Raw genomic sequence first — 14006 nt, 5'->3', positions numbered from 1 at the left:
TGGAGTGTCAGCGCTGGAATGGGGGCAGAAGCCACACCAGGAAAAGAGACAGTAGGACAACAGTGGATAGGACAAAATGAGGCATGCATGGAAACCTGGGAAGGGCCACCAGGAAAGACCCAGAATTTCAGGTAAACAATGAATCACTCTTCAGCATAAATGTGTCCCATTTCATCTGCTAAATCTGGCAGCCCAAAGCTAGAAGGAGAAGGGTGTGATGTCCATCTCAGCCTTCCCACGGTGATGCTGTACAGGCCAGAGAGACCTGTGGGCCTGTACCACTTGTGATGAACCCCCAGCCAGTTCCCCATTGTTGAGGCTGGACTGGCCCTTGTGGTTTTGTCATCACAGGGAGCATCTTAGCAAAAAACATCAGGGAACTTGGAAGAACGAGCTTTATTGCTCGCAGGTCCTGGAAGGGACACGGCATGTTTGTGTGCCACACAGTATGCTTTTAGGGAGAGAGGGAGGGTGTGAGGACACAGGGCTCTGCTTTGCTAGGGTGGGATGACTAGGGTTTCATGGGTTCACTGTTGATTGGTTGACTTAAAACCTAAGAGCAAGAATTAGAATGAGGGAAGGGAGAAGTGGGATCCCTCAGGCAGTCAGCGATCAGGTTAGCCAGGACTTGCTGACATGGGGCTCCGTGGGTGCGGGGGCCTGGCTGTTCGGTTGGTTTATTAGGAGTTGTGTCATACAGCTGGGTTCGTGGATGTCTTTGACATGGACACCTTGGCCATCGAACTCTTCATGTGAGGCACACACAACAAAGGAGCCTCAGGGATCCTCAGGAGAAACACAGCCCCAGCACCAGTAACACTGTATTTATTCTCCAAAAGAGCATTCTAGTTTGGAGAAGGAGGGTGGAATGCTCTACGGACTTTAGCAGGAAGGTATTGGTCCAAATTTCCCTAGACCGAGCAGAAAGGGGGCAGTCCCAGTCCAGCCAGTTTCAGAACTGAGAGCAGGGCATTGTTCTTGAGGGTCAGCAGACTTTATCAGGAGGGATGAAAGGAGCAGGAGTTAAAGTCACAGGCAGGAGGGGGTGGAGGGCACACTGCTGGGGCCAGGATGTGGGGAGGCCTGGGTGGCAGGTCTCAAGTCCCTGAGAGTGTCTCATGCCACACTAAGGTCTGGGGAAACTGTTTGGCATCATGTAGGTGACCGCTGGCCTTGGCAAGGGCCACGTGTGCAGGAAGGAGCCAGATGGGTATTGAGCACAGAGACAAGGACACAGAGACAGTGAGGATGTGTCTGTTTCGTTGTGTCCTGGGAGGGAGGAGAGAAATAGTGTGCAAGCTAGAGGGTGGGCATGAGGTCAAGAGAGCATGTTCGAGAAGATTCTAGAACAAGGACCTATTTTCATCAGATGATCCCACAGAGGTAGAGGGGGAGAAACTGAAAAGGCAGGAGAGAGGAGACCCTGGTGAGTGCAAGTCCTTGAGAGGCTGAGGTGGGCTTTGGGACTCCTCGCCCCCTTTATCCTGTTTCCTCTGCCATGTGATGCAGGCAGTAATAGACCTTCCTGGTGGGGGTACCGGGTATGGAGGCCCACCGCATGGGTCATGGGTAGCTGTGTCTATTATTTGTTTGAAGAGATTGTGGATCTGGCACTTCAGGGACCCAGAGCCCCCCAGCCCTGTTCTGATTGTCCTTCAACCCTGTGGGTTCCAGGGGAGCTGCATAGAACAGCAGAATGGGGACCTGAGCCCAAGCTGACAGCTCTGCATGTGCTCCCAGTGATGGTGGGTCTGGGACTCATCTCTCTACCATGACCCACTTTGCCGCAATGGCCAGGCCTCCCTAGTGGGCCTGACTCAGTTTACCAGCATTTCTGCACAGCATGTGATGCATTTAAAGAGAGTGGTTGGTTTGTCTCAAGGGTCTAAGGTTCAGGCTTAGAGGGTCTAGGACAGGAAAGCCACTGGGAAGGTGGGGTGTGGGTCTCAGTTCTAACGAATGACCTGCGCCTGGACCAGCCAGGTAAGGGTGGCTCCTGTGGGGGCAGGACCAGGGTGGAGGCTAGGGTGGCACTGCCCTGGTGTGGCAAGAGGAGCAGACATTTCCTATCCTACTGCTGGCGCTGCTACAAAGCCTTTAGGACAGTGGAGTCATGCAGGAATAAGTAATTCCCATTACCTTTTTTTTTCTTTTCTGTGTGTGTGTGGTTTATTGCCTTTTTGAGCCGAGCAAAGCCTGCCTTGGCCCAAGTTCTATAGGCTTGTGTGTGGGGATTGTTCCTACCTTCAGAGGTGTCCCTAAAAGGTGTGAGGCTTCCCCTGTGCCCTGCTTACCCATTGCTCATTCAGTCTGTGCTCACAGGCCCAGCGTCTCTGCTGACTCAATAAACCTGCTGTGCACAGTGCACCCGTGGCCCCCCTGCCAATGAGGAAATGGGGCTGGTGGCCTTGGGCAGCTTGTGGATACAAGTTAAAACATGTAGCAACTTGTCTGTGCTGGGTTCTTCTCTCTGCTCTTCTTCAGTCTATAAATCCTGTGGAAAAGAAAGTTTTACCAACACCTGGGTGCACTGTCAAGGATGACATAAGAAGCCATAAAAATTATGCTAAAACTAGAGGTGGACAGGTATATACATTTTATTAAATAAAACAGCCTGGGATCTAGAACATTAAAAAAAATAGTGTGTGTGTGTTTGTGTACACTGGAAGGGTATATACTAGATTTAGCATTACTTATTTGGGGGCAGTAAAATTGTTGATGACTTGGGGCACCACAGTGGCTCAGGCAGTGAGGCATCTGCTGTGAGCTCAGGTCATGATCTCAGGGTCCTGAGATGGAGCCCTGCAACCGGCACTCTGTTCAGCCTGCGGTGGGGGGGGGTGCTGTTTCTCCCCCCGCACCCCCCCATACTTCCTACCAAATAAATAAAATCTTTTAAAAAATGTTGATGATTTAAACTTCCATATTTATACCTTTTTGTGTTTTCTAAATTGTATTTCTTTTGAACACATTACTTGTGTATTAAAAATCAATCAAGTGGGTTGCCTGGGTGGCTCAGCGGTTGAGCGCCTGCCTTCGGCCCAGGGCGTGATCCTGGAGTCCCGGGATCAAGTCCCACGTCCGGCTCCCTGCATGGAGCCTGCTTCTCCTTCTGCCTGTGTCTCTGCCTCTCTCTCTCTCTCTCTCTCTCTCTGTCTCTCTGAATAAATAAAATCTTAAAAAAAAATCAAGTGATTTTTATTTTGGAAAGGATGTCCTTCAAGAGTAGAACAGGGGGGATCATGGCATGTCACATTCTATGTAGCAGTGAAAAGAGATGGTCCTACAGTCTGGCTGATCATCTTAAGATTTGTATAGAATCAGAAAAGACCCCGAATAGCCAGGGGAATATTAAAAAAGAAAACCAGAGCTGGGGGCATCACAATGCCAGATTTCAGGTTGTACTACAAAGCTGTGGTCATCAAGACAGTGTGGTACTGGCACAAAAACAGACTCATAGATCAATGGAACAGAATAGAGAACCCAGAAGTGGACCCTGAACTCTATGGTCAACTAATATTCGACAAAGCAGGAAAGACTATCCACTGGAAAAAGGACAGTCTCTTCAATAAATGGTGCTGGGAAAATTGGACATCCACATGCAGAAGAATGAAACTAGACCATTTTCTTACACCATACACAAAGATGAACGTGAGAAACTTAACGTCGGGCTAAACAAATCAGACACGGATGGATGGAGTGTGACTTTGCTAATCTAAATCGTAAAGTGAGCAGAACACTATGTTGAGGACTGCACTCGCAGTTGGTAACACTAAGGAAGGAATGAAACAAAAACCGAGGAGCTTGGACACTGGGCCTCTGTGATAAAGAGCAGGGGCTGTTATTGGACAGGGGCTCAGACACTTCGGGAAGCTGGTGGCCTTCTGCTTCTTGACCTTATTTTCCATAAATAATTCACGAATATTTTTTATTGAGCTACAAATCACATACCATAAAATTTGCCCCTTCAAAATGTATGATTCAAGAGAACAGAAAATACATGTTTACACCAATATAATCGCTGAATTACGCAGCTGTCTTTGGATTGGATAAGAGAAAAAAGAGCTACGAACAAAAATACATTTATACTGTTTTTTTGTTTGTTTTATTTCTCTATGTAGTTACCTTTGCTCACACTCTGGATTTCTTTTTGTGGATAAGAACTGCTATCTGGGTCCTGTCAGTTGAAGCCTGAAGGACTTTCTTTGGTGTTCCCCGTAGACAGGTGTGCTAGTGTCAAATTCTCTTGGTCTTTGTTCCTCTGGGAATCTCTCAATTTGTCCTTCATTTTTGAAGGCTACCTTTGTTTGCTCCTTACAGAGCTCTCGATTGGTGGTCTCATTCTTTAAGCACTTGGAATATGTCATCCTGTTGCCTCTGGCCTTGGTGGTTTCTTTTTTTTTTTAATAAATTTTTTATTGGTGTTCAATTTGCCAACATACAGAATATCACCCAGTGCTCATCCCATCAAGTGCCCCCCTCAGTGCCTGACACCCATTCACCCCCACCCCCCTGTCCTCCTCCCCTTCCACCACCCCTAGTTCGTTTGCCAGAGTTAGGAGTCTTTTTTTTTAATTTTTATTTATTTATGATAGTTACACAGAGAGAGAGAGAGAGGCAGAGACACAGGCAGAGGGAGAAGCAGGCTCCATGCACCGGGAGCCCGACGTGGGATTCGATCCTGGGTCTCCAGGATCGCGCCCTGGGCCAAAGGCAGGCGCCAAGCCGCTGCGCCACCCAGGATTCCCGAGAGTTAGGAGTCTTTATGTTCTGTCTCCCTTTCTGATATTTCCTACCCATTTCTTCCTTGGTGGTTTCTGATGAGAATTAAGCTGTTAATCTTCTTGAGGAGCTCTGGTGCATGAAGGGGGGCTTCTCCCTGCCTTTAAGATTCTTTGTCATTGTTTGAGGATAGTGTGTCTTTGTGTGGATCTCTAAATTTACTTTACTTGGAATTTGTTGAGCTTCTTGAATATGGAAATCTTTCTGACCATATCTGGAAAGGTTTTGCCTGTTATGTCTTCAGATATTCTGATCTCTCATCCCTTTCTGAGCCTCCTGTTACGCTGGATGCTTTGATGGTGTCCCGTAGCCCACTGAGGACTGGTTCATTTTTCTTCATCTCGTTTTCTTTCTGTTCTTCGGGTTGGATAATATCTGCTGATTTATCTTTCAGTTCAGTGGTTCCTTACTCTCCCGCCCAGGTCAACTGGCGCACTCCTCAAGGGAATTTTACATTTTGGTTATTTTATTTTACGACTCCAGAATTTCTATTTGGTTCTTTTAAAAGTAGTTTTTATCTCTTTATTGATAGTCCTTATTTGGTTAGACTTCATTTTCATACTTTTCTAGTTCTTCATGCATAGTTACCTAAGTTCTTTGAACATATTTAAAAAGTTGATTTAGGGATCCCTGGGTGGCGCAGCGGTTTGGCGCCTGCCTTTGGCCCAGGGCGCGATCCTGGAGACCCGGGATCGAATCCCACGTCGGGCTCCCGGTGCATGGAGCCTGCTTCTCCCTCTGCCTGTGTCTCTGCCTCTCTCTCTCTCTGTGTGTGACTATCATAAAATAAATAAATACATTTAAAAAAATAAAATAAAAAGTTGATTTATTTTTTATTTTTTAAAAAATAGCTATTTAAAGTTCTTGCCTAGTTAGTCCAATGTCTGGGCTTCCTCATGATATATTTTATTAATTGCTTTTTATCCCTGTGCATAGCTCACCGTGTCATGATTCCTTGCAGGTCTCATATTTTTTTAAATTTATTTTTTATTGGTGTTCAATTTGTCAACATACAGAATAACACCCAGTACTCATCCCGTCAAGTGCCCTTTCAGTGCCCGCCACCCAGTGACCCCCACCCCCCGCCCACCTCCCCTTCCACCACCCCTGGTTCGTTTCCCAGAGTTAGGAGGTCCCATATTTTTTGTTGAAAACTGGACATTTAAAATTCTGGAATGTGACAACTCTGGAAATCAGATGCTCCCCTCTTCTCAGGGTTTCTTGTTATTGCTGCTTGCTGGGGTTGTTGTCTTTAGTGACTTTGCTGAATTCTTCAGCATTGCATTCTTGCTTTGCATTCTGTGTTGTACCTCTGCTGGTGGTCAGGTAAGGCGTGACAGGAGATCTCCTGGAATGATGTGTGTGGACCCCAGGAATCTCACCGTCTTTGCCTGGGGGGCTCGGCACACGTCAGGCGCCGGCAATGCCGCCCCCCTCCTGCTCCTGCAGAGCCTCCAGATGAGCTGGAGGTCAGAGCTTCGGGCCTCCTCAGCTATTTCCTGAGCAGATGCCCAGCTGAATGTGAGTGACCAGCTAGATTCCCTGCAATATTTAGCAACTGTTTAGAATTTACAAAGACAGCTCGTTCCCCAGCTTTTCCTTTTAGGCTTTTTGGTTAGCTATTATGGGCCCCAGCTGCCACCCATTGCCTCAGCCAGCTGTGTAGTACCTCTGATTGCTTCAACCAATGTTCCCCAGGCAGAAGGCATTTTCTCCTGAATGAATTGTAAGTTGGGTGAGATACCTCCAGTCTGTACATGGCAATTCCACCTGCTAGGTCAAATAATGACCTTTTTTTTTTTTTTTTTTTTTTTTTTTTTTTTGAGAATGAGGCTTTGAAAGAGCTGGAGCTCATTCTGTTCTCCCTGGGCTGTTGGTTCTCAAGACTGCTGCAGAGCCAGAGAGCAGGGGTGGGACTGAGGCACAGTTACCTTATCACAGGCACCCATGTTGCTGTTCCTGCTGAGGACTCAGCATTTCTTTCTTCCTTGCACTGCTGCAAGCCTTTGATTAATTTCCAGAGTTCTGAACAAGTGGATCCTGATAGTTTTTACTGGCTTTCTTGTTCTTTTATGGAGAAGAGAATTCTCAGAGCTCCCTATGCCACCAGTTTTGCTAAGTGTAATTTGTAAATATTTAGTGCTCTCTTCTAGAAAGTGTTTTTTTCCTCAAACATGTGCCAATTAAATAAAAAGCTGTTTAAATAGGGGTTGCAGGAGACCATTGGAGCAGTCCCTGGGTGAGCCGTCTGCTGGGCAGGAGGGCCCAAGGACATCAGCCCTATGGTCAGGCGCTCTACTGACAGCCTCTGTTACCTTGTGTCTCCCAGGTTAAGGCTGCCCGGGACTCAGCTCTGCTCACATGGATGGGACAGAGACTCGACAGCGGAGGCCAGAGGAGCTGGTTCTGCCACATACCCTCAGTCCTGGAAGACTCTCTGCAGCCTCAGAAGATGGACCTCTGAGTGTATCAGAGAGCCATGTGGTAGTCCTGAAACCACCGGGGTCTGAGCTTAGCAGGGAGACTGCCTTGTCCATTGGCCTTCAGGTGATAGTGCCTTTCCTGTTTGCAGGACTGGGACTCTCTGGGGCTGGCGTACTTCTGAACTATTTCCAGGTAAGAGGGAACTAAATGGTAATGGTGCTGTTTGGGGCATTGTTGAACTTCATACCTGAAGAGTAAGCATGTTGAGTCTAGCTTGAGAGACAAGGGGCAGGGCCTTCTCTTCGCAAATACCATTTTGTTACAAATTGGGCAAGATTCTTGTAGTTCCTGGTGACAGAGACTAAATTTAACCCAGGTTAAGCTTTAAAAAGACAATTTATAAGCTCATATAGTCGAAATAGCCAAGGGGTTGGATTTCAGGCATTGCATGATCCAGGTGCTTAGATGATATCAGGATGCTGGCCTTTTTTCTGTCATTTAGCTGTGTTTTATTTTCAGGTGAGATTCCTTACCTAGAGGGGAGGATGGCCCTTGGCAGTTAATCCTTAGTACATGTGTTCTTAGAATAAAGAGAGACCACTTTGTCAATCTCTAAAAATTGATCCTGATGTCTACTCCTGTTCCAGTCACTATTCCCTGAGGGAGGACATTCTCTGCTTGGCTAGCTGGACTCACAGTGTCATCATTTATTGAGGGGAGGCAGGGCCCCTTGATTTGCAGCCCTACCAGAATGCCACCTAATGAGAACCCATCAGACAAAAAAGTTACCAAAGTACCATGCCTTTCCTGTTCTACCATTAAAGCCTCAGCCTTCCATCAGGGAGATCTTCAGAACCCCTCCCTGGAAAACATAATACCTAAGAATATTCTAAGTCATGACTGGCCAGATCTGTCCTATCACTCAGCAAGCAACAGAGAACAAAGATCATAGAGTGGGGCAGGCTGGAGGAAGCAGGACTGACACACGTGACAGCTCCCAGCCATGCTTCACTCAAGGCTCTAGGGACTCTGTGCGGGGGTGGGGAGGGTGTCAACTTAGGCCCTGCCCCTCACTGATTTGAGTCCCAGTTCTGCCACTTAGCTGTAAGGCTGGTGGTTTATTTCTTATTTTTTTTAAGATTTTATTTATTTGTCAGAGAGTGAGCACACAAGCAAAGGGGAGCGGCAGGCAGAGGGAAAAGCAGGCTCCCTGCTGATCGAGGAGCCCAATGCGGGACTTGATCCAGGACTCTGGGATCCTGGTCTGAGCTGAAGACAGACACCCACTGACTGAGCCACCTGGGCGCCCCAAGGCTGGTGGTTTACCTTTTTTTTTTTTTTTTAAGCAATGCTAATATCAGATTTCATATATAAGTCTGAATTTCTGTTTCCTCTTGAAAATTTGGTAACTATGTTGAACCCACATTGTCTCATGGCCATAGGCAGTGGTTGCTGCCTCCTTTAGATGCCACTATCCCCACACTCCCTCTTATCACATCATCCCACTCCACTCCATCACCTGCCTGGCCGCACCCTAGTCTGAGGTTCTCAGAGACCCTTCCAGCACCCAGCTGTCCAGTTCCTCATGACATCACACCTGTGACCACCAGCTCCATTTCCAGGATCCACCTGGACCTTGTCAGGCCCCAGGATGGCTCTCCTAAACTGGAGTCCCCATCCCAGTCTGATTCAGCCCCATTCCCCATGTTTGGTGTCCCTGTGACCTCCAGATCCCTCAGCCCCCTCTCCTGGTGACCTGGTGCCCATAACCGGTTGATTCCTCCCCACCCCACTCCCATCTCCTCCCCTGCCTCCTCACCACCCTCCTTCCTTCAGGTCCTGCTCCATGCAGTCTGTGCTCTACACCTGAAATTCTCAAAAAGCCTCTTTTATTACATGTTCCTGTCAGTATGACATCACTGAGCACATGTCCCTCACACACACACACACACACACACACACACACACACCTCACACGTGTGTATGTATACATACATGTGTATATGGTCTCCCACAGTGGTTTAGGAAATGTGCGCCACACACAAGTTTATAAATTACATTGGGAGAGGTCGCATAGCCATGAGCAGAACATTTAAGCCACTTTGTGACGGCAGCCTTAGCACACTATTATATTAAATTTAAAAGCACATCTGGACAGAAATGGCTAAATAAATTCTGGTGTATTTTTATAATGGAACACTGAACAACCATTAAAAATGGCTTAAATGAGAGAGACTTATTTTCTCATGGTTCTGGAGCTGGAAATGCCAAATCCAGGTGTCTGTCCTTGGGTTGGTTTCTCCTGAGGCCCCTGCCCTTGGCTGCTGCTGGCCATCTTCTCCCTGTGCCCTCGTGTGGCCTTCCCTCTGTGCTGTCTGTGTTCAAATGTCCTTTTCTTGTGAGGATATTGGTCAGATTGGATTGAGGCCTCTGCTTATGACCTCATTACAATTTAATACCTCTTTAAAGCCCAATTTGGGGCAGCCCGGGTGGCTCAGTGGTTTAGCACCACCTTCAGCCCAGAGTGTGTGATCCAGCTAACCCAGGATCGAGTCCCACGTCGGGCTCCCTACATGGAGCCTGCTTCTCCCTCTGCCTGTGTCTCTGCCTCTCTCTCTCTCTCATGAATGAATAAATAAGTAAAAATTTTTTTTTAAAAAGCTCAATTTGTTGGCACCACATACAGTCATATTGTGAAGTATGGGGGTGGTTAGAACTTCAGTTTAGGGGAGGGGGCACGATGCAGCTCCTGACAACTTCAAATAATATTCCTCTCACAAAAGCTACAATAAATCTTCTTGACATTTAACAGGCTCCTGAGTAAGTGAGTTGGATGAATTATTGCCAGTAGAAGTGCTTGTGGCTACAAAGTGCCTGCACTTTGACAGATATCTTCAAATCACTTGCCCTGGGGGTGGGGACAGTTCTACTCCCTCCAGCACCAAAGGAAAATGCCTGATTCCCAGCACTTGGCAACACAGTTTTTATTATCAGATCCATTGATCTTGAATAATCAGGTAGATGGAAAATTGCATTTCATTGTACACTCTATTAGTTTCCATCTGGATGTAACATGTTATCACCAAAGTTAGCAGCTTGAAATGGCATTCACTTATCATCTCGTGGGTGCTGTGGGCCACGAACCCTGGTTAGCTGGGTTTTCTGCTGCCAGGCCTCTCAGGAGGCCATAGTCCAGGTGTTGGGCCACGGCGGAGGCATCTTCCTGGAGTGCTCACATGGCTGTGGGAGGGATTCAGCTCCTGGTGAGTTGTTGGACTGAGTTCCTCACTGGCTGTTGCCCAGAGGCCACCTTCAGTACTTTCCCCACTGGACGTGTCCAGCATGGCTACTTCATCAAAGCGTGCAGTCTGAGAAGGAAGCAGCGTCTGCTAGCAAGACACAAAAGCCTGCCTTTTGTAACCTCCCCACAGAAGCACATCTTTCTTCTTTTGGCTACAAGCAAGTCACTGAACTCAGCCTGTGTTCAAGAGGAGATTACATGGCGTGTAGGCACTGGGCCATTCTCGAGGCCCCTTGCAGTGTAATTTGCATTTCTTAGATTAATGAGTAAAGTTGAATATCTCTGGGCATTTGCTTCTATTCTTTGCCCATATTTTTATGGAGTGGTTGTCCTTTTTCTTATTGATACCTAAGGGCTCTTTATATATAGGGCAATTGGCCCTTTAATTGCGATATGGATTATAAATATGTTTCTCATTTTTCTATCTGTCTTTTGACTTTGCTTTTGGTGGCTTTTTCGCCCTGCATATTGCTTTAATGTAGTGAGATTAATACTCTTTCTTTTAAGGCTCTGAGCCCGTGTCTTTTGTAGAAACAAGCTGCCTCTCATCCAGCCCTCCAGCCCCTAGGTGCCCATATATTACAAGGTTTGGGAATGTGTTCACATGAAGAAGAAAGAACCCCATTCTTTGTGATGAGTCTGCACTACACATAGCAGAAGTTCAAACTGGTGGTCCACAGACATAGTGCTGGTCTGTAGAGTGGTCAGGAACCTTGGGCCCCATGGAAGTAGGGTCAGGGTAGAGAGGAGGGAGGGTCTGAGACGGATCATGCCTTAGCAGAGATATGGAGCAGCCTAGACAGGGAGGAGGGCAGGGGGCTGGCAGGAGGGAGAAGTGAGGATGTGGAGAGTTCTGTGAGGTAAGGGATTGAAGCCTGGATTGAGTGCCACAGGGGATGAGGCCAGCCTGTTGCCTTCCCTTGGTGAGGGAGTATTCCCATCCTAGGGTTATGGGGATGACTGAACCCAGGGTGCCCAGCCCTGGACTGTTGAGAAATACAGCAGGTTTTTCATCACATGTCCCCCTAGCCTGAGAGGGGATAGCAGATGCTGTGTAGGGCCCGCACAAGGGACTCCTTGGGAGCAGCATGAGCCTGCAGGGGCTGTGGGAGGCACTCTGTGATCTCAAGAAGGTGGAGGAGCCCCTGTTTCTGCAGGAGGGTGTGACTGGCTTATTCACGGGCTGGCAGGGAAATAGATGGAGCCCACTAGTCAGGGATAAGAAGGTGCTGTGGTAAGAAGGGCTGTGGGCACATCAGGGTGGAACTTGGGGTTTAGGCTACTTAGAGCCCTCCTGCTTTGCCCCCATTCACAGCAGCACCTAATACTGCTAGTTTGAGGCCTCACACCACATTGAGCCAGTGATGCCTTCACACTAACTTAAGCCTTGGTGGTGACTGGGACTTCTAGGGAACAGGCACACTGCCTCCCGCCCAAGTGAAGAAGTCTCTTGACCTGAGGGCTGAGGGCCCCATGGTGAACTTATAGGGCTTCCCCATTGCAGCTAATAAATGCAGTGGAGGGGCCTGTGTTGGGGGTGCATGGAGTGTGTGTCCCCAGGAGCGTGAATCCAGATTTAAACCAAAGCCAGATTAATCAGCTCCCTGGCCCCACTGGAGGCTCATTTGACACCTTGTAGCTTAAATAGGAGTTGTTTGAGGAGACCAGTGTGTGCCTTTCAGTTCCACTGGCTGCTTGTGGTCTCCAGGGGAGGTGGGATTTTATTTATTGAGTCCTTCCTGTAGGGCCAGCATTATGTATCCTGAGAAGCAAAATGAGGGTCTGGCCATGATCTGTAATGTTGGAACACCAAGGAGGACAAGTGGTGTCCCAGGGAGGCCTTGCATTGTGGCCTTACTGCATGTGGGGACATCTGTGATTTTGATTTATATTTGGGGTGTCTCTGAGGCAAGAGTGCCCTGAGTTCCTTATCCTAAAAGGAACAACTCTAAGACAGTGGCCCAAGAGTTTGTAAGAGGTGCTGATGGAGCCATTTGCTGACCAGGGCATCCAGTGCTAAATGGCAGCCTAAAGCTTGGCTTCTTTTGCTGACTGTTGGGTGGGTTGTGTCCTTTATTAGGGACATAAATATTCCACATGAGCTCCACCCTGTAGCATGGTGCTCATACCATCCATAAAGTAGACAAACTCCATTGCAGTTCACTCAGTTGATGTCATGGGGGCTCCCTACATAGCCAAGGGGACTGGGGAGGGGTGACCTCTTCTGGTATGGTGGCATCCAGCAAGGGACTGAGGAAGAACAGGAGACCTTCCCCTGCAGATGGGATAAGCCAGCGGCCTCAAGCTTGACTCTCTCCTACATTGAGGAGACCTCAGTAGCTATGCCTCCCAAGGCTCAATGGACAGCTGGATGTGGAGGGTCACACGCCAGTATCTATAGGAACCTCTCTTTCCAGGAGAGCCCAGGATGTGGGCAGCAGTTGTTACTTTGTTGGTATATAGTGTAGACAAAGAGGATATTTTCTTGCATCTGAGGGCCTTGGGCACTGTATGTCCATTATGGATATGTGGTCCAGAGACTCCAGGAAGCATACGAGGAGGTTGCTAACGCTCTATCAGTGAAGGAGTATTTGAGGGCACATGGGAATGCCTGTTGATTTTAATTGGGACAGATTCTAGAGCTTTTTGTTGGAGATGTCCATTCAAGGCAGGCTTCTTTGCAAGTGACAGCATAATCGGGCATAAGGAAAATGTGTAGATGAGGACTGTTGCCTCTGGAATCCAAAAAGCACTAAAAGATGTTGGTCTTGTATTAACTGTGTATGTGCTGAGAGTTCAGTAGCTGTTTTCTGATAGTATCATGAATGGAGTTGCCCTTGGTTGACCAAAATAATTTTCATGAATTTGCCAAGATGGCCAGCTTTGCCCTACATGTAGAGTAATGGCCCATCCTCTTTTTGTGAGCTCCTTTCTGAGTATCTGGATGTCCTTAATGAATGTGTCATGTGAGTCTCTTTGGAGGAGGACATCAGAATGTAATGTCAGATCTGTGCTCTTAGATAAAGGTGCGAATAGTTGAGAGTGTGCACACTCTTGGTGAGGTAGTGAGTAGCCTGGAAAAGTCTACGGTGCCCATTTGGAGTTGAAGGTCAACTGCACCTAAGAGGTTGTTGAAATAGACACTGAGTAGAACATATTAGCCAGATCTCTAGTAGCAAAATACTGGTTGCTGATTGGGTGGAGTCAGTAATCTCAGTAATATTAGATGGGGCCTCAAGGAATGGAACCAGAGCACTGAGGCTGTGGTTCGCTTGAAAGCACTGTATATTCTTTCCACGTTAAAGAACAGGCCAAATTGGATTTTTAAAAAGGAGAAACAGTAGCAATCATCAACCCTTTACCAAGTAGGTCTTATATGATTAATTTCAATCCTTAAAGACCCTATGTTAGTTTATGTTGGACTATGTTAACTATTTGAGTTCAGCAGAAGGGGTTGTTTCATGGGATCCCATTTTGGCAATTTAATTTATAAGTCAGA

At 47.4% G+C, this 14006-nt stretch overlaps 1 protein-coding gene across 8 annotated transcripts in view; it reads left to right on the top strand.

The window, feature by feature from the left end:
• SLC41A3 (solute carrier family 41 member 3) overlaps positions 1–14006 on the top strand; it is a 90815-nt gene that overhangs the window by 17458 nt on the left and 59351 nt on the right. For 6 of the 8 annotated variants that reach the window (XM_025447579.3, XM_035703097.2, XM_035703096.2 and 3 more), the window contains exon 2: positions 7112–7398. In XM_025447579.3, the coding sequence (XP_025303364.1) occupies positions 7144–7398 (255 nt within the window). In that variant the 5' untranslated portion in view covers positions 7112–7143. Of the gene's footprint in view, positions 1–3; positions 132–7111; positions 7399–14006 lie in introns of those variants that run through there. The other 2 variants (XM_049098156.1, XM_025447663.2) reach the window with 1 other exon arrangement.

Source organism: Canis lupus, chromosome 20 (assembly GCF_003254725.2).
Source record: "Canis lupus dingo isolate Sandy chromosome 20, ASM325472v2, whole genome shotgun sequence".
NCBI lineage: Eukaryota > Metazoa > Chordata > Mammalia > Carnivora > Canidae > Canis > Canis lupus.
Note: the sequence above shows the minus strand (reverse complement) of the source record. Positions and strands in the feature narration are given on the sequence as shown.